The 18,275-nt window shown below is 44.8% G+C and overlaps 1 protein-coding gene across 1 annotated transcript in view; it reads left to right on the top strand.

Moving 5' to 3' along the window:
- LOC148343799 (uncharacterized) overlaps positions 1 to 18,275 on the top strand; it is a 71,150-nt gene that overhangs the window by 10,013 nt on the left and 42,862 nt on the right. Inside the window, exons 6-10 of the mRNA XM_088289799.1 lie at positions 712 to 788; positions 892 to 952; positions 1,968 to 2,003; positions 2,888 to 3,095; positions 3,233 to 17,449. Of these exons, the coding sequence (XP_088145925.1) occupies positions 712 to 788; positions 892 to 952; positions 1,968 to 2,003; positions 2,888 to 3,095; positions 3,233 to 17,449 (14,599 nt within the window). The remainder of the gene's footprint in view (positions 1 to 711; positions 789 to 891; positions 953 to 1,967; positions 2,004 to 2,887; positions 3,096 to 3,232; positions 17,450 to 18,275) is intronic.

Genomic DNA, 18,275 nt, shown 5'->3' with positions numbered 1-18,275 from the left:
AATTGAAGTTTAAAGCCTTAGGTTTAAAGGGTTAGGGTTGCAAATTTGGGCTTTGAGACAGGTTTTAACATCAAAGTCTGTGTTTGCAAATAGGATTTCGAGACAGGTTTGGGGCTCCAAATTACAGTTTGAAGTTAACATCTACATGTGAGTTTCAAGATCAGGTTGGGGTTTCAAAATGGGATTTCAAGTCAACAGTTGGGTTTTAAATCACGCTTTTAAGACAAGGCTATGATTTGAAGTTTAGACTTTTGAATTGAGACTTCAAAATAGGGTTTTAAACCAAATTCAAGTTTTGAAAGCAGGATTTCGAGGCAGAGTTGATGTTTGAAGCCAGGGTTCGGGTTTAAAAATATGGCTATTAGCCTGGGTTGGGGTTTTAAATTGAGGTTTCAAGGCAGGTTTGGGGCTCCAAATTAGGGTTTTAAGACATAAATGGGATTTTGATTTTCCAACAAGCGTTTTAGCTTTTCATTAAGGGTTTCAAACAAAAGTTCAGTTTTCAAAGTAGGGTTGCTAGACAAGGTTGGGCTTTTAAGCAAGGGTTACGGTTTCAAAGTAGGGTTTCAAGGCAGCTTTTAAAACCAGTGTTTATGCACAGTAAGAGACATCAAGTCAGTTGTTTTTGCTTTTAAGAGATGTATGGTTTTGTTTCAGCATATTTCTGTACTGCACAGTATAATCAACATAATTTACAAATGTGTTTTGTAGACATTCCCGAGGACGAAGCTCAGTACTGGACACGCAAACTGGATCGCATTAACAACATGAATATGGACGAGCAGGACGTGAGTTCACTTGTATTCAATTTTGTGCATTCTGCTGACACCTACAGGTAGGCACCGCTCATTGCATGTTATCATTAATATGAAATGTGACTTTTTGCACCAGTACCCGCCGCATGACGACACCATTGACAGGGGACGGATGGCGGCCGTCCCCTCGCAATGCTGTGAGTAACAAATTTCCATATTCATAATTCATATTCGCAATTCATACGCACTCACCAGCCACTTCATTAGGTACGCCACTGCATGAGGTCCGGTTGAAATTCAAGCTTGTGTTGAGTGTCGATTTATTAGAACATTATAAGTTAGTCTCTCCATTCTTTGCATATTTATGCTGGTGTCTGATGATTTTTTTTTTTTTTTTTCAAATCTATGACAGCATTGCTTTGCTTCTCACCACCCTGTACCAAAAGGTTAAGCACAGTTAATAATAGTAAAACTTTTACAACTACAATGTGAGTTATGATTTGGTTTTCAAATTAGGGCTTTATGAGGTTCAAATAATGGTTAGGGCTTCAAGTTAATGTTTCAAAACAGGGTTAGGGTTTTAAAAAAGGGCCATAGTTTGAAATTAGGGTTCAAAACTTTCACATTAGGTCTATATGGTGAAGTTAGGGTTTCAAACAAGCGTTTGGGTTTGACATTTCTAATCAGGGTTAGGGTTTTAAACTATGGATTCAAAATAGGGCTAGGGTTTTCAAACTCAGGGTTCATGCTGTGGACTTAGCATCTCAAATAAGTGTTGGGGGTTCAGATGAAGTTTGGAGGACAGCGTTAGGGTTGAAAACAAGTGTAACGGTTTGAAATTAGGAACGCGACCCTGAGTTAGAGGGTTAAATGAAGGTTTCAAGTTAGAGTTTCAAACAAGGGGTTTGAAACCAGAGTTATTGTTTCAAATGAGATTTTCATGTTTGGGTTAGGGTTTTAAGACATGGTTGGGATTTTAGATTTACGTTCAGCACTGTCTCCATAGAATGAATGCTCAGAATCAACTTCTTGTGTATCTTAGTCTCTTGCTTCTTCTTTTGAGTGTTAAAAAAAAGCCAAAGAAAAAGCATCACTGTCATCATCATCGTCATCATCATATCTTCTTTTCATCATCATCATCATCATCAGTGGTCTTTATTTCCCTGAGTGACTTTTCTTGTTCTTCTGATTTTCCTGCTTGCTGGACACCAGGCAACTGGACTTATTTTGGATGGACTGACCAGCAAAGTACGTACATAGAATTCAAATTAGGGTTTCAAGGCATGGTTCGTGTTTTAAAAAAGGGTAAGAATTTCAAGATAGCTTGATGCTTTCAAATGAGGCGCTCAGGCCAGTGTGGGATTCCAAACAAGCGTTAGATTTTCAAGTCTTGGATAGGGTTGCAAACTAAGCTTTTTAACCTGGGTTAGGGTTTCAATCTTGGGTTTTGGCTTCAAGCAAAGATTAGGGTTTCAGATCAGGGTTCATAGACAATGTTACAATGTTTTTGAGTGGGAATACACGTTTTCACCACCAGAGAGAACCATTTCTCTAAATATACTTTTCATCCATGTATCTCAGCTGTTTATGTTCTCACTCAGAACTTGAGTTGTGTAATTAATTAATGCAAACTAGATCAGAAACACACGCATATACACACATACATACACACATTCATATATATGTATGTATATATATATACATATATATACATATATATGTATATATATATATATATATATATATACATATATATGTATATATATGTATATATATATATATATATATATATACATATATATGTATATGTATATATATACATACGTATATATATATATATATATATATATATATATATATATATATATATATGTAAACACACACACACACACACACCACACACATACACATGTAGTTTGCGTGCTGTGCGGGTACCTGCGTGGGTTTTCTCCGGATACTCCAGTGTCCTCCCACTTCCTCCCTTTTTTCCGTTTACGCCGCCTACCATCCAAAGACCGCTGGAATAGGCTCCAGCCCGCCAGCAACCCTCATGAGAATAAGCGATTCAGATCAGATGATGGACGGTGACCTTTTTTCCAAAGGTGCTGTGTTCCTTGTTGTTTTCAATACAGCTTTCGACGACCATGACAGCGTGATGGATGACCATGACGGTGAAGCAGGCGTCCGAGCAACACCTCCTCGTTACCACAATGCCTCGCAGAGCAACTCGTCAGCCCACCAGTACCCAATCAGGAGCCGGGTCCAGCACAAGCAGCCCTTACGGGACTCTGACTCTGTGCACAGCTTTGAGATCAATCCTCCAAACCTGCGGGCTTGCAGGTAAACGCAAACTACCTGACTGCTATTTTTATTACTTTGGTACTTTCTTTTCTGTCTTCCATGTTAACACTTTTTATTTTCTCTGCGTCATCTTTCATTGCTGTCGCACTTTTTCTTTCGTTTGCATTCCCGCCCAGGCGGTCAAGCAGCAAGCACAGCATAAGAATTGTCCCGGTGGACTCAGGCATGGGTGTAGAGGACTGGGAGAGCAAGTACAAAGTGCCCGACTCAGGAGTTCTGGACGACTACTTGGACCAGGAGCAGAAGATGTGGGAGGACGAGGACAAGAGCATCATCTACCGCCTAGCAGATACGCCAACACCACATGAGTCCAGAGGTAGCAGGTTCTATCAGACAGTGGAGTGTGATGCCTTCTCACCCGAATACCGTGAGGCGCACCGCCGGCCATCAGGTTTCAGCTCTGGGGACATCCGCTTGGTTTACCGGGAAGCCGGCAGCTTTGAAGACGAGTCGTCCCCTCCTGAGATTGACATCATCCCGTCCATCAAACGCCTCCAACAGCATGTGGATCGAGAAGGTCTGCTCTTCAAGACCAGGTTGTGGGCCAAGACTGCTTTGGAGGGCAGCTATGCGGCCTACCGCGAGGAGGAGGCAGCCCGAGAAGTGGCCAGGATCAGGAGCGAATTTGGATCTGTGGGTTCTGACGAAATGCAGTACTCCTTTGGATCAGATGAGGAAGTTGAGGACCTGATGTTCAACGAGTCGGATGTCACATACGAGTATGAGTCGTACCAATATCCTAGCAGGTATGCGCCCCACCTTGGAGGGTTTGAAATGGGACCAGACCCCATCATGTTGCACGAGGATGAGTCGTGCGAGGACTACATTGACCCAATGGATGAACTCAAGTGCTTGATTGACTCAGTTTCGCAGTACTTGGCTGTGAAAGAGGAGGAGATAAACAGCTATGAGTCGCAGCATAAACCAGTAAGGCGAAAACTGCCGTCACTGCCAGTTGTGCCGCCAGAGGACAATAAAAGCATAGATGTCAAAGCAGAGGACGTCAAAGCAGAGGATGTCAAAGCCGAAGACAAAGCGGGTGTTAAAAATGTCATGACGTCATTATTCAGTACAATTACAGGATCCAAAACCACCACTGAAGCAGAGGCTTCAGAGCTTCCCAAGGCTCCTGCTGCTGACTCGGGTATCTTCAAATTACTATCCATTATCCCAAAAAGTAACCCAGAAGCAACAGAAACCTCTGGGGTGGTGCACGCAGACCCGCCGTCCTTGAAGGTGTTCCCCCAGGCTGAGTCTGGCATCTCCAAGCTGCTTTCTTTCATCCCCAAAAGCGGTGGCACGTCCCCCCCTGTGGCCATTGTTCCCCCTGCCTCCCAGGAGTCCAACACTGAGAAAAAGTTTTCCCTGCAGTCTCTTATGCCTTTCCAATTATCAGAATCCACTCAGCAAGCTGAAGCTAGCCAGACATCTACAAGTACGGAGGCACAAGGTGCTAATCAGACCACTTCTGGTTTAGAATCTGTTCTGGGGAGGCTAAGTCCTATGAGGCTCTTTTCTAGCACACCACCATCTAGAGAACCATCCCCATCAAGAGAGTCTTCTCCTCAAGCATTAGAACTACAAAGTACATTAGTAGGCAGTAATGACCCTGTAACCCCAGTCCCAAATCCTAACAATAGTTCACAAGCACAACCAAGGCCAAATTCTGGGAGCAGATCAGTTGAGCTCTTTCCAGACACAGGAAGTGGATCAGTAGAGCTTCTTCCGGAGACAGAATCATCTGGTGAACTAGCGGATATTCAGCAAACAACTCCCATGTTACGTGTACCAAAACCTGAAACTGCACCAGAAAATGCAGGCTTGTTCAGTCCTTTTAGGAAATCTCTCTCCAGTTTGATAGCAACTAATCCACCTGAAAGCTCCACAACAAGCCCCAAACCAGCAGAGGAATCATTTTTAAGCGGCAAACTCAAGATCCCGTTCTTCTCCTCTGAAGATCCACCCATCGCAAGCCAAGCAAAACCTGAAGGAGGAGTTCTCTCTGGGTTTCTTAAGTTTGCCACCGCGGAGGACACTAGTGTGCAGCCAAGGAGTTCATCTCCTAGTCAAGCGAGAACGCCCTCGCCAGTCCGTGCAGCACTACTTGAAAGTACCCCAAAAGGAAACACTGAAACAGGCTGGTTTTCAAACCTGTTCAAAGTGACACAAAGTGAACCTGGTAAGGAACCTTCAAAGGCTTCATTGACTCCCAGTGTGACACTCACCAAACCTAGCGGCCTAACAGAACCACACACAGAGCAATCAGAGCATTCTGCTGGCGAGATAGAAACATTGTTGGTCAACAGTCCCCAGAATCAGACTTATGTCCAAACTAAGGATGACCTAGAATCACGGCCAGAAGATCCACAGCCTCAAGGGTTTTTATCAGGGTTGTTGAAATTTGGCCCGACGGAGGAGTCTAAACAAACGCAAGGAGGGGACAGTCAGCCTCAACAGGGAGGACTCTTTTCAGGAATATTTTCCTCACCGTCTCCAACTTCACCTCAAACCCCGAACCCTAAGACTCAACCATCGACAGGACTCTTATCTGGATTTTTAAAATTTGCCTCTGACAACATGTCAGCGCCTGCAAATCCGACACCGACAACAGAGCCACAAAGCAAATCTGGACAAGTACCTGGTCAAGGACAAGCTGCAGGTGCTCAGCCCCCATTTGGTGGACTGTTGTCTGGGCTCTTAAAAAAAGCCACTGACTCTGTTACGCAGCCTAGTCAGGTGGTGAAAACAGATGTGGCGAATGAAATTACAAAAATGAAGAAAAATGAAGAAAACTTACCTCAAGGTACACCTCAGTTACGGGTTTCGTCAGGAGAAGTGAAATCAGGTTCATTAGAAAGTTCTACCCCCGACAAGCTAGACCAGCAAATAGAAGTTGCCGAAGATCATCAACAAAAACTACCACCAAAAACCATTGTAGCAACACCACAGCCACCAATGGGACCCTCAACAACCCCAATTGCACAGTCAGCCAATCAACAGTCAAGCAATTTGTTGTCTGGGCTTTTTAACAAGATTGTAGAACCCACCACTGCGTCACCTCAGCCACAGTCGGCAACCCCTCAACAAGGAGGCTTCCTCTCTGGCCTCTTTGGAATTGGAAGCCAAGATCCTGAAAATTCACAGACACAGCAACAAAGTGGCACACAGGGACGGCCACCGTCTCAGCAACCCGGTATCAGACCTAACTTACACAGGCAAAACCAAGTCCCCCCACAGCCGCCCCCAAGCAGTCCTGCAGGGATGCTCACTGGCTTTTGGAACAAAATTGCAGATGTGGGAACTCCGCCAACTGCCGCTCAATCGGGTAGTCAACAAGCTCAGCAAAATACACCAACGACATGTCCTAAGACCACCCAGCAACCTTCTAATCAACAGGGTTTCTTGTCTGGACTCTTTTCTTCAAGTTCTCCTTCTCAAATCCAGCAGCAGCAACCACCTGCGAGTCCTTCCAACAGACAGCCACTGCGAAGACAAAGCCAGATAACCCAACAACCTGCTCCCCCTGTGGCCGAGCCACAACAAGGTGGATTGTTGTCAGGGTTGTTCACTAAATTAACCACTGAAACCACACCACAAAAATTTACCCGGCAGGGGGGGCCTCAACAGAGCGGTAAATCAAACACTGCTGGATCTCAGCAAAAGGAAGGGCCACCTGGTCACCAGGGGGGATTCCAGTCTGGGTTAAGTCAAGCAGTGTCTCCACAGCAGCAACTGCTGGAAAAAAGTTCTCACCCTGCCACGCCTGAACAACCCAGTCAAGGTGGAGGCTTACTCTCTGGCTTTCTGAAGTTTGCATCTGGTGAGAGCGCACCTCAGGAACGTCAGGCACCCAAAACTGAGGTTGGTCAAACTCAAGCACCATATGAATCAGGTGGAATCTTTTCTGACCTGCTGAACAAAATTTCTGTTAATGTAGAGCAAACATCATCTCCAGCTGACCAGGCAAATCATAAAACAATAAAGCAGCAGCATCCACTGCGTACAGGACAAGGACGTCCACAGATTCAGAGAACAAAACCAGTGGAAATGCATTCCACAACTGATGTAGTGGGAGAGAAGGATTCAAAAGATCAAAAGAGCTTCCTCTCAGGCCTATTCAGTGCCACGGAGGAGTCATCCTCAAAAACCTCCATCCTCATAAAGGGTGAAAATAAAACGTCCAGCACGAGTAGCACATCTCCTGGTCTGTTGTCGGGTATTTTTAAAACCGTCCCAAGTGACAAGAATGTTTCTGCTCAGGAAAAGGAACCAGAAAAAGGCCTCGTTAACCGTTTGTTGCCCAGGACTAATGCGGAGATTCCTTTAATTACAGCAGCAGTCACGTCATCTTCTGTTACAGCTTCAATGGGTCTGAACCCCTCAGAAGAACCTCTGCCCCAAGTTTTTAAAGTTCCCACGGTGTCCCCCACCCAGTGCTACCTTGAGGAAATTCAGCGTCTCTTGTACGGGACGGCAGGAGAATACGGCTACAAAGACCTATTGTACAATTTTACGGAGCATGGCGTAATTCCGCCCGAGCTCTACGAGCACCAGTGTCTTATTGAGGCGCTCCTGTGGCAACAGCTAAACGACTATGCACTCGTCGAGGCTCTTGCCACTCAAGCTCATGAAGGCTACCGGGAATGCCAAGCACCTTCGACAGCTGTAAACAGAGCGCCCCAGTGGGAGGGTCATGCATGGCAGAGTCCAAAAGAAATGGGTCTCGGTCATTTTAACGTTCCGTCTCATCCTTGGAAGGATCCGGTGACCCAACTTTTTGAGAGCAGAAATCGCTTCCTAGAACCAGATGAAGACATAGTTTTGTTTGACATGAGCTGCAGAGACAGAATGCCGTGGACCAGCTGCGACCACTTGGATGAATTTACCAGTAAGCACCAACCCTGGATTACACAGGGTGGGGGTCTAAATCTGTCTAGTGAAAAGTCAAATGCCAGACTAAACCGATGTCAGTCCCTCACAGAGTTCAACTATGTAACAGAGAAGGCAGCATCTTTAAAAGATGCAACTGTCAATGACTTTAGTTTGAAGTCAGCCAGGGACTTCTTAAAACAACTCGCCACCAAAAAAGGTCCGATGGATCTAACTCGTGGTGCTGTGGATTTAAGCAGATTATCTGAGGACTCAGTGCTCAGTGATGACGAAATGCTTTTTGAAGACTCAGAATGGTATCAACAGTGGCTTTCGCTGCTGGATCAAGGGCTCTGGTGGCCTGCAGAAGCTGGGGACTGTGGATATTACGTGTACACCAATGGAGACTTCATTTATTCTCTTTTAACCGACAGAGCTGGTCGACACCTTTATGCTTGTGCTGCACCGGAGGACCTACAGACACTCAGTAACATTACCGAAAACATTGCAAACATTCTGACCCAGAAAGAAAGGGAAAAAGTAACTTTGTGTGGATTTAAAATCCCACTCTGCCCGGAAAATTTCCAGTTTCTAGAGCACACCAGATCGGGGCTCCCAGTTGCTCCGGAGGATCTCACCTCAGTCCTACGTAAAGGCGAGAAAATCATGAACATGAACTTGGAAAATTTCTCTCAGATGTTTCAGGAGTCTCTGTGTTCACAATTGGAAGCCCCTGTGGACTTCACGGTGTATAAACTGAAAAAGATCACAATGGGAACAGCAGAAAACCCTCACAACCACTGTGAGCCTCCATTGAAAGCCGCCGATCTGACAATAAAATCTTCTAAAGCGGCTCATGGAGGACCATACTGGATGAATCAAAGGGTGAGAGACGTACCAACATCCCCAGATCTTCCTCCAAGGTCCTACTTGCCAATATCTCAGAAGAAACATCACAAAATCCCTGAAATTAGGATTGGACATGTGGATGATGCACCCGTGGACAAATCTCAACAAAAAACAGGATCTGTAGTTTTAAGAGGAAACATTCCCGAGTCAACTAATACTGATGTGAATAAATCTCACCCACTTTCATCCTCAACAACAGCGTCACCGATCAAGCTGTCCTCAAATGTCACCAGGACCCTTCCCCAGACTTCATCAGCATCAAAGATATCTGATCCGATACAAAGGAAACTCCACCAATCACCAAATGTTAAGTCGGTGCCTTCAGCTCCTTCGTCACCAATAACTTCAGTTGCCCCGACCACTATGTCTTCTCAGAGACCTCGACTAGCGAGGCAGCAATCTCAGGCAGACAACCCCAGAAAATCACCAGAAACCACCAGGACTGCAGTCTCTGTGTTTGGCAATGCCAGCATAATCCCTTCCGGAGATCCTCCAGCTCCCATTCTAAAAGCTCCTTGTAAAGTACCGCCACAGTTACACATCCTCAATCCCTGCGCAAATGATGAAGCCAAACTTTATCACAAGAACCATTACGTTGGCTTACCAACTGGCCTCGGGTCGGGCCACAAAGTTTTGGATTTTTCCACTGCAAGCAATAAGAACAAGACTTCAACTGAAAAATATCTCCAAACGGAAGCTTTTAAGCAAGAATTGGAGGTTGTTGACTTTTCCAAACACAAGTTGGAACGATGTAAGGAACCAGAGGAAAATGTGGTCTTGAGCGACAAAGTGGCTGTCAATCTTATCAAACAAAGTGAGGAGGAGGAAAAAGAGGTGGAGTGTCAATTTTCAGATACTGCATCTATTTTGGGACCCTCACACACCTCCTGCGCACCTGCTGATCAATGTTGCACACCTGGAGGGCGATCCGCTAGTCCTCAGATACACGTCCGAAGTCCATCTGTGTCCAAAAGTACTACTATAACTGAGGATGCACGTAATTATGTAACATCTTCCACCAGGAAAGAGACAAATAACGTGGATTGTTTCACTCAGGTGGAAAAACCTGACTCAATACAATCCATACCATCTTCTCCTCAAATAAGTCCGGGTGCAATGAAAGTCCATGTTGAAAAACAGCAACCAAATTACACATTAAATGTTCATTTGCAACCGCAGGTATCCTTAATTGCGGACTCATCATCACAACAATCTAGTGTTGACAACAAAAGAGCAACCTTTACATCCACCAACTACCCAGCTAGTGAAAACCAGGAGTTTACCACACCAGCAAACTTGTTCAAAAACATACTAGATATGTCTGCTAAGACCACAGCCCAGTCAAAGTTGCTGAGTAAAGAGACAAATCAAGTGGGATGTTTCAGCCAGGCTGACTCAATACCATCTGTATCATCATCTCCTCAAATGAGCCCTATTGCAAAGCAAGTCTTTATTGGAGAACAGCAACAGAATCACGCTTTTAACATTCAGATGCAACCATGTGGAGCCTTAGTTGTAGATTGTTTGGCACATCAGGCTCACATCAACAGCAGAAGAGCATTGTTTGCGTCCACTTCATATCAGTCTCTTGAAAACCAATCCACTGTGCCGGCAAACTCAGTCAAAGCTGTACAAGACATGTCTGCTAAGGGGGCAAAACGCCCACCAGAAGGAGAGAAAGGTGTATTAAAAGACCCAGAGCAGACCATTGAAGCACTTGCACTGACAAAGAGAAAAGCTGTCAGTCTGGATAGAAAACACCCAAGTCTGTGTCATCAGGAGTCTCTTGACTTATCATATAGAGAAGTAACAGAGGTCTTGAGACACCCTCTCCCTGTTGATTCTCATGAAAACAATAAAAAACAGCCAGCTAGGAGAGATGATATTCAAAAAGCCCAATGCAGAGCCCTGTCACAAGTGTGCCGTTCTTTTGACCGATTCCCTGATCATGCCTCAGCACCTGCCAATTCTATCAAGGCTGCACTTGATATGTCTTCAAAACCAACAGGGTTGAAAACATTGCGACCCGACACAAGAACGGACGACTTTCTGAGCAAAGGAATTCCCTTAACCAAAGGAAAACCAACCGACCGCCAAATGGCACGAAATAATTCTGTTGGAGTTGCGCTTATCAAAGACCTTCCCTCTCAAGAATCCTTTGAGTGGATTCAGTGTCAAGCACAGCAGAATGCAGTTTCCATCCCACCCCAGTTAAATTATTCAGATGCTGTATCACCTGCTGTGCTCCGAGCATCCACTTCAGTAATTGCCACCACGAGAGGTCCACTGGATATGTCACCCAAGCCACCCAACAGCACACCAATAAAAGCCACAGAGTCCTCATCCGGGCTTCATGAAGCCGTTTCACTCATTAATAAGCCAAGTGCACGAGCAATGGCCAGGAAAGCCTCTGTTGGCCTTCCACTCATAGTCGAACTAGAATCTGCATACAAGATACCTCCAGCTCAGACTCACCAAAGAGGAGTCGCCATGACTGGACTCAACACAACAGAGGCCCACAGCAGGCAGATATCCAACTGCCATACGAATGAGCTTTTATCTTCCATGTACAAGCAAGTCCAGCAGGCAAACAAACCAGTGGACTTCTCTGCAAAAGACAGCATAAACACAACAAATATTTCAAGCATTTGCACAGAACCAGAAGATGAACTGCCAGTAAATTTCACGAATGCCAATGCAAGGAAAGAATCTTTAGAAAGAGAACAAAATAGTAGGCAAATCAAAAATAAGTTGTTGCACGGTGTAGTGGACCTGACTCTGGATGCTCCAAGTAAAACCATGAGTATAAGTCAGAGTGCGAATGATCTTTCCTCGCCTGCTTTGTATCAAAGCTGCCTTTACCAGCAACAGGAGTCCACAACAGCTCACAGTCCTCAAGAAATGTTTAAATACTTACCCTATGATCACACTATGCAATCAAGTATGACTGACTTTGTACCAAAATCCGGTATTCAAGCTACGCTACACGGCTCATCCTCCAATAGCACATATCACCAGGACATGACAAGAAGTTTTGAAGCCAAGAGATTTGCCCAAACACAATCAAACATAAAACAAATCAGTCTTGAAGGCTACAGGGCACCTGAAGTTTCAGTTACCTCACTATCAATGGTGACAATGTTGCAAAGACAAGATCTGAGTGTTGCTGTGAAGCCTAAAATTCTCATCAAGCAGCCGACTGTTGATAGCATAGAAGAAAGCCCCACCCAAAGTCATCAAAAGCCATTACTTACCCAGAAACATGTTCCAGAAACTACCAAGACCTCTCAGTCTTTTAACTCTCAATCGTCACCTGCATCAGTTGTTATTGAAGTATCTCAAAAACAAAGACTAGATAATTCATTGAACACTGGAGATAGTTTACCATTGGGGTCAATTACACCCCCCCAATTATCAAAACAGCCGGACTCACAACAGGACCCGTTCACTGTGCACCAAAGTCATGTACCAAAAGTACTTTCAACATCTACCAGTTCTACTCAGCATACATCAGGATTTACAGCACTTGTATCACAACCCACGCCCTCAAAACAAGAGCCTTTAAAACAAACAAGGGAACAAAGTTTTATACCTGACCTCCAAACAGGTGAACAGGGTATTCGACCAGAACTACAAAGAGAGGAAGCGACACCTTCACCCCAATCAGGATCTACTTCTGTCAAGGGGTTGGTTTCATTGTTTAGTCGTATAGGTTCCGAGCGTCATGTCAGTGGTAAACGAGCAGAAGTGACACCCATTCCCACTATAACCGGCTCTACACCTGTGGACCAAACGTCTCAGGTTACCATGGAGATTGTTTATGATGGCAATGTTGCACGCTCTCCTGATGTGAACCTGCGATCAGTAGTTAGTCGCTTATCATCTGAAACTGAAACACCGTATAAAGACTTACCTACTGTACCATCACTCGTTTCTGAATCGCATCACAAAGTTGATACTTTACCATCCAGTGGCTTGACCACCAAAGAATCTGTGACATCATCATCCAGGGTCAAAGTTCAGCTAGCCCAAATAGAACAAAAATCATGCTTACCAAGATCAGAATCTTTATCTAACGATCCACCTTCCAAAGTCAGCCTCATTAAAGACACTATATTGGAACCCTCACTAAAATTGTCAGAAGATTCATTTGAAGTCATGCCAGAAGAACCCAACACAAAATCCCCCAATTTGAGTACTGTAAGTGACCAATTGCAGGATAAAATGAGCTTACCCAGATCAATCTACATTGGCATTAATGCTACAGACATGTCACCTGTTGATAAACTGATGGATCCAAGTGAGCCAAGACAATATGTTAGACTTCCCCATATATTTGTCTCGGCTGCAAGTTCACCAGAAGACGAGTCTACTGAAGACGAATCCAAAGAGGTCAACGCTGATGAAGGTATCACTGCAATTGCTGTAACCCCCTCAGAGTGTCAGAAGTATTCTGAACCTGCTGATGAAGATATGTCTTTAGATGATGGAGGTACAGTTGACAGTAGCACAGAGAACACAGCCTGCTTACCTGAGAGGTTACCACAGACTACAATAAATGATACGAATGAAGATGACCAGAGCCAAGGAAAGGATCATTCCCTCATGAAAGACTACTCTTCTGTAGCAGATCTCAAAGCACAAAACCATGCTGTATGTAAACCACCTGCTGAGAAACCAGTCGCACAACTGGAAGAAGATAAGCCACCTAGTGACCTGACAGCATCATCCCACGAACCAGAAAGTGCAGAACCTCCAAGTGAGGATAAAAGAACAACTTCAGAAATTGTATCGACTGATGAGTCCTTTAATAAATTGACAGAGCCCTCGTCTGATATGGAACCCTCTGAAGAAGCCCAACAACTTCATGATAAAATGGTAACAGATGTCTCTTTTCATCCTTTTCAAGTCAGTTCTGTCAAAGAGGCTTCTAAGGAAGATAGTCCAGCAGCCAAGCTTGATCCACCACCCAATGAACAACAAGGAAAGCGTTTATTTTCAATGTTTGGCAGCTCTACTGCAAGCCCAGAGCAGACTGATTCCCAGTCTGGACTGTCAATACTTGGAGGTATTCTCCCTGGTTCAACTACCAAAGATACAGCTGGTACTGGTTTACTCTCACTGTTTGGTGGATCAAGTTCCCCAGTGTCCCCTGAAACCAAAGGACCATTACCCCAGTCAACCTTACAAGAGCCACAAGGAAAAGATCTCTCAATGTTTGGTGGGTCAAATGTCCCATCTTCTTATGAAACCAAAGAACCATCACCATGTACAACCTCACAAGGACCACAAGGAAAAGATTTATCCTCAATGTTTGGTGGGTCAAATTCCCCAGCGTCCTTGAAAACTCAAGGACCATTACCTCAGTCGACCTCATGTGAACCACAAGGAAAAGGACTACTCTCAATGTTTGGTGGGTCAAATGTCCCGGCATCCCCTGGAATCAAGGGACCATCGCCTTCTCCAACTGCACAAGAACCACAAGGAAAAGGTTTATTGTCAATGTTTGGTGGGTCGAGCACCCAAGCATCCACTGGAACCAAAGGATCATCACCTTTTTCAACCCCACAAGAATCACAAGGGAAAAAATTACTTTCCATGTTTGGTGGGTCGAATGTCCCAGCGTTTCCTGGAACCAAAGCACCTTCTTCAACCACACAAGAATCGCAAGGAAAAGCTTTGTTCTCAATGTTCGGTGGCTCCAGTAGTAAGTCACCAGCCGGACCAAGAGGCCCAACTCCTGAAAGTGTGTCGCCATCAGGTCCTCCACCTAAAGAACCTCCAGGAAAAACCTTGTTTTCCATGTTTGGCGGACCTGCGCCGCAGCAGGGGCCACAAAGTCCAAGAGGTCCTCCGCCAGCTAGTGCTGGATCTGCTTTATTTGGGGGAATTCTCCAAGAAAGCCCCGGTGCAGGCCTGTTCTCCAAGTTTGGAGGTCCCAGTGCTCCGACTCTGAGTGGACCAAGACTGCCTACAGCAGGACAAACAGCCCCAACAGGAATCAGAGCTTCAGAGCCGCCTGGAAAAGGATTGTTCTCGATGTTTGGTGGACAAAACCATCAGAAACAGACACCTGAATCAGAGAGCAGTTTCAAAGTTTCATCTGTATTCTCTCTCGGAGGGAGTTCTGACGGAAACAAAGCCAAAACTGGGTTTGGGATGTTCGGAAAGTCTTTCACGGAGGAGTCCAAAAAAGAGCCACAATCAATAATTCTCGGGAAGGAGGCTAGTAGTACAAGTGAAGGTGTAAAATTCACAGAAACAAAAGATGCAATCCTGACAGAGCCTTGCCCCAATGAAGATGTAAAACCCCAAGAAACGAAAGAGTCTCTTGTGATGGAGCCTAGCCGAAGTGAAGACTTCACACCCCCAGAAACGAAAGAGGCACTCGAGGTGGAGTCTAGCCCAAAGGAAGATATAAAACACCCTGAGACCACAGATGATGTAGCCCCGATGCATCCTCCTTCACACCCAGATGACATTTCAACTCAAAAGGAATGTAAAGAAACCCAAGACTACACCAAACAAACATTGGACAATACTGTTCCAGAAACAGAAGAAGATATAACTGATAAAATTCCACCATGTGCTGAAGATGACTCTGATGTAGGGTCAGATGCACAAAAGTTGATCGGTCTACTAGAAAGTGACACTGTACAGAATAAAGAAGTCGTGGTTTTGGACAAACAATCGGACCAATCAATTAGACAAGGCAACAAAGATGGTGAATCAGGGATGGGAACAGAAATCAAAACCCCTTTAGTGTCAGACATGAAAGACTGTATACTCGAAGCTGAAACTATGACTTGCACTGATGAAGATCCGATACCCAACATAATTGCGGTGAAGCATTTGCAACCTGGTATTGAAGAGGTACCAATTCCTGAGCTAAAAAAACAACATGAACCTGAAGAAACCCCAAATACTCTCAGTGAAGATGAGGAACTCCACATTGAGCAATCAAATCTGAAAGAACAAACAGTAGCTGCGGAAAACCCACCCAGTGAATCTTCTGACGTCCCTGGTGATGAGGGTATCACAGTGATGGAGGAAGCAACTGTAGTCAATGCAGAGGAACCCACTACGGAACCCACGACAGAACCATTGACTTCTCTCCCACCCTTAGAAATGTCAGCAACTGCACAAGAACCAATTAAGGCAAACACTTTAGTAGAACCGCCATTTGGACCAGACCAACCCTCTGATAGTTCTGTTGTAGTGGTCTCGACAACAGCTGAAGATAAATGTTCTGGAATAAAACCACCAGAAACCATGTCTTCAGACACGGTGCAGGTTAATGCTCCACCATTGGGTTCTGATTTACCTCCACTTCACCCCTCACCCAGACCACTTGTATGTAGACCACCTGTCCCACAAGGACAAAGAATAGGAGCGCCAAGACTGGGATCCCCACAGATGGGGGGACAGAGAATGCCTGGGCCCAGACCACCAGGACCTCAGAAGCCCTCTGAGCCAACTTCGTTTTCGGGCTTCATGTCAATGTTCTCCAATACTCCTAGCACACCTAGTAAACAGTCAACTGTGGGTGGATTCTTCTCAAGCTCACCTGGTTCTCTATTTGGGTCATCTGCTCCTCGTCAACCGCAAAAAACACAACAACAACCACAGAAAAGTTCATTTTTTGGCCTTCCAAGTAGCATTGCCCCCGAATCTCTTACAGGAGACATTCTCAGTATATTTAAGGGTCCCGAAGCCAACAAATCTGAGGTACCTTCATCTGAGAAGACTGAAGAACTTGTGAAAACCACAGAGGACTCCAAGCCTGAAAAAGGTTCAGTAGAGGAAGCAGAACATGATGATAAGAAAGATGGCAAGGAAAGTCCTGCCATTGAACAAGACGTGGAAGTATCCGAAACACTTTTAGAGCATGAAGAACACTCTGAGGTGTCTGACAAAGCAATGTCATGTTCTCCTCCTGCAGCCCAAGACGCTGGACCCGAGAGCAAAACCACCTTTGACGTACCGAATGTTTCTGCACCAAAATTTGGCTTTTTATCCGCCGCTGCTGAAGGAACATTGTCAGTTGGATCCTTTTTCTCTCCATCTCCAACTGTGGATACACAACCATCCCAGCCCACTCAGACAGAGGGTGGGCTCTTTTCTGGTTTTAAAAGTCTCTCTGCGGGAATTTTCCAGGATGAGAAGCAAATGGGAAAGGAAGAACCATCATCAGTGTTTGGCGTGAAACTTGGTTCGATGTTCGGAACCTCGGATTTTCACAAGTCTGCGGTTGTTGTCACTGACCAGCCGCAGCCCCAAAGTCCGAAACCCACTGACTTAGAAGACAAACTCTCACAAGGCTCGGGAGACACAGAGAGCGACACGGAAGGGCCGAGTGGGAGTTCCAAAACCGGAAGCTGCGACAGTCTAGTGGAGTCACCACAGACAGGACTTGCTTCTGAGTCCGTGTCTCTGGCAGAATGTTTGAATGAACCCCAGAGACGAGTAATTCCATGTGAGGAAGACGGCATCGTGGCTACACCGTTGAGCAACGAGCCTCCGAAGGACCTTTTGGCACAGGAAACCGCTCCAAGGCTAGTAGTGCTTGTCATCATGCTAATTCCTTTCCTTTTTGTTTCTTTTTCTGCCCTTCCTGACTTACGCCATCCTTTAGTTTGATGTCCATGTGTTTTTACACCCACCTCACAACCACAAACTAAAAAGCATGGCACTTAGCAGAGACCAGACCTCTGCCAAGACCAAAAATTTAACACTGAAAGTTTTTGTAAACATCTTAAACCAGTTAGCCTTTAAAGAACTGATCCGAGTAGTTTGGCATACTGATGTCTGTTGCACAAGGAAACTTCACCCGTGTGTGTGGAGGATGGGGCGTGGGGGTTTGCAAGTCGATTGGGGTCTTAACCATCCGGCCACAGCTGCCCGAAGCTAATGTAATTTTTTTCCTAAACAATGACGACAACACACTTTCTGCAACAAATTAAACATGCAATTGAAGACTATTTAAAGGCTTCACCGAACCGAACATACATCACGTAAACGTCCGATTGCGGTTATTCAACCAACCTAATGTACAGTCATTTGTCGTCAGGTGAAAATCTGCAATATAAAGAAACATATCAGAAACACTTCTTTAATGCTCTTCCCCTCCAACACAAACTTAAATTTATTTAACCACTTTTTAAAGTATTAATTATAGGGCTGTCAAAATTAAAGCATTAACTCAGGTGATTAATCCAATTTTTTTTTAACTCAGTTAAATATTTTAACTCAATTAACTCAGTTTGATTTACTTAAAATAATTTGCATACTTTGCAATTATTGCGCCATATTAGCTGTACATCTTTAACAAGTCTCAGAACAAAACTGTGTTCAAGTTACCACTCGGCCTTGCAAACCAAC

This window comes from Idiotropiscis lumnitzeri, chromosome 1 (genome assembly GCF_059441095.1).
Source record: "Idiotropiscis lumnitzeri isolate Australia: NSW breed Sydney's pygmy pipehorse chromosome 1, RoL_Ilum_1.0, whole genome shotgun sequence".
Taxonomy (NCBI): domain Eukaryota; kingdom Metazoa; phylum Chordata; class Actinopteri; order Syngnathiformes; family Syngnathidae; genus Idiotropiscis; species Idiotropiscis lumnitzeri.
Note: the sequence above shows the minus strand (reverse complement) of the source record. Positions and strands in the feature narration are given on the sequence as shown.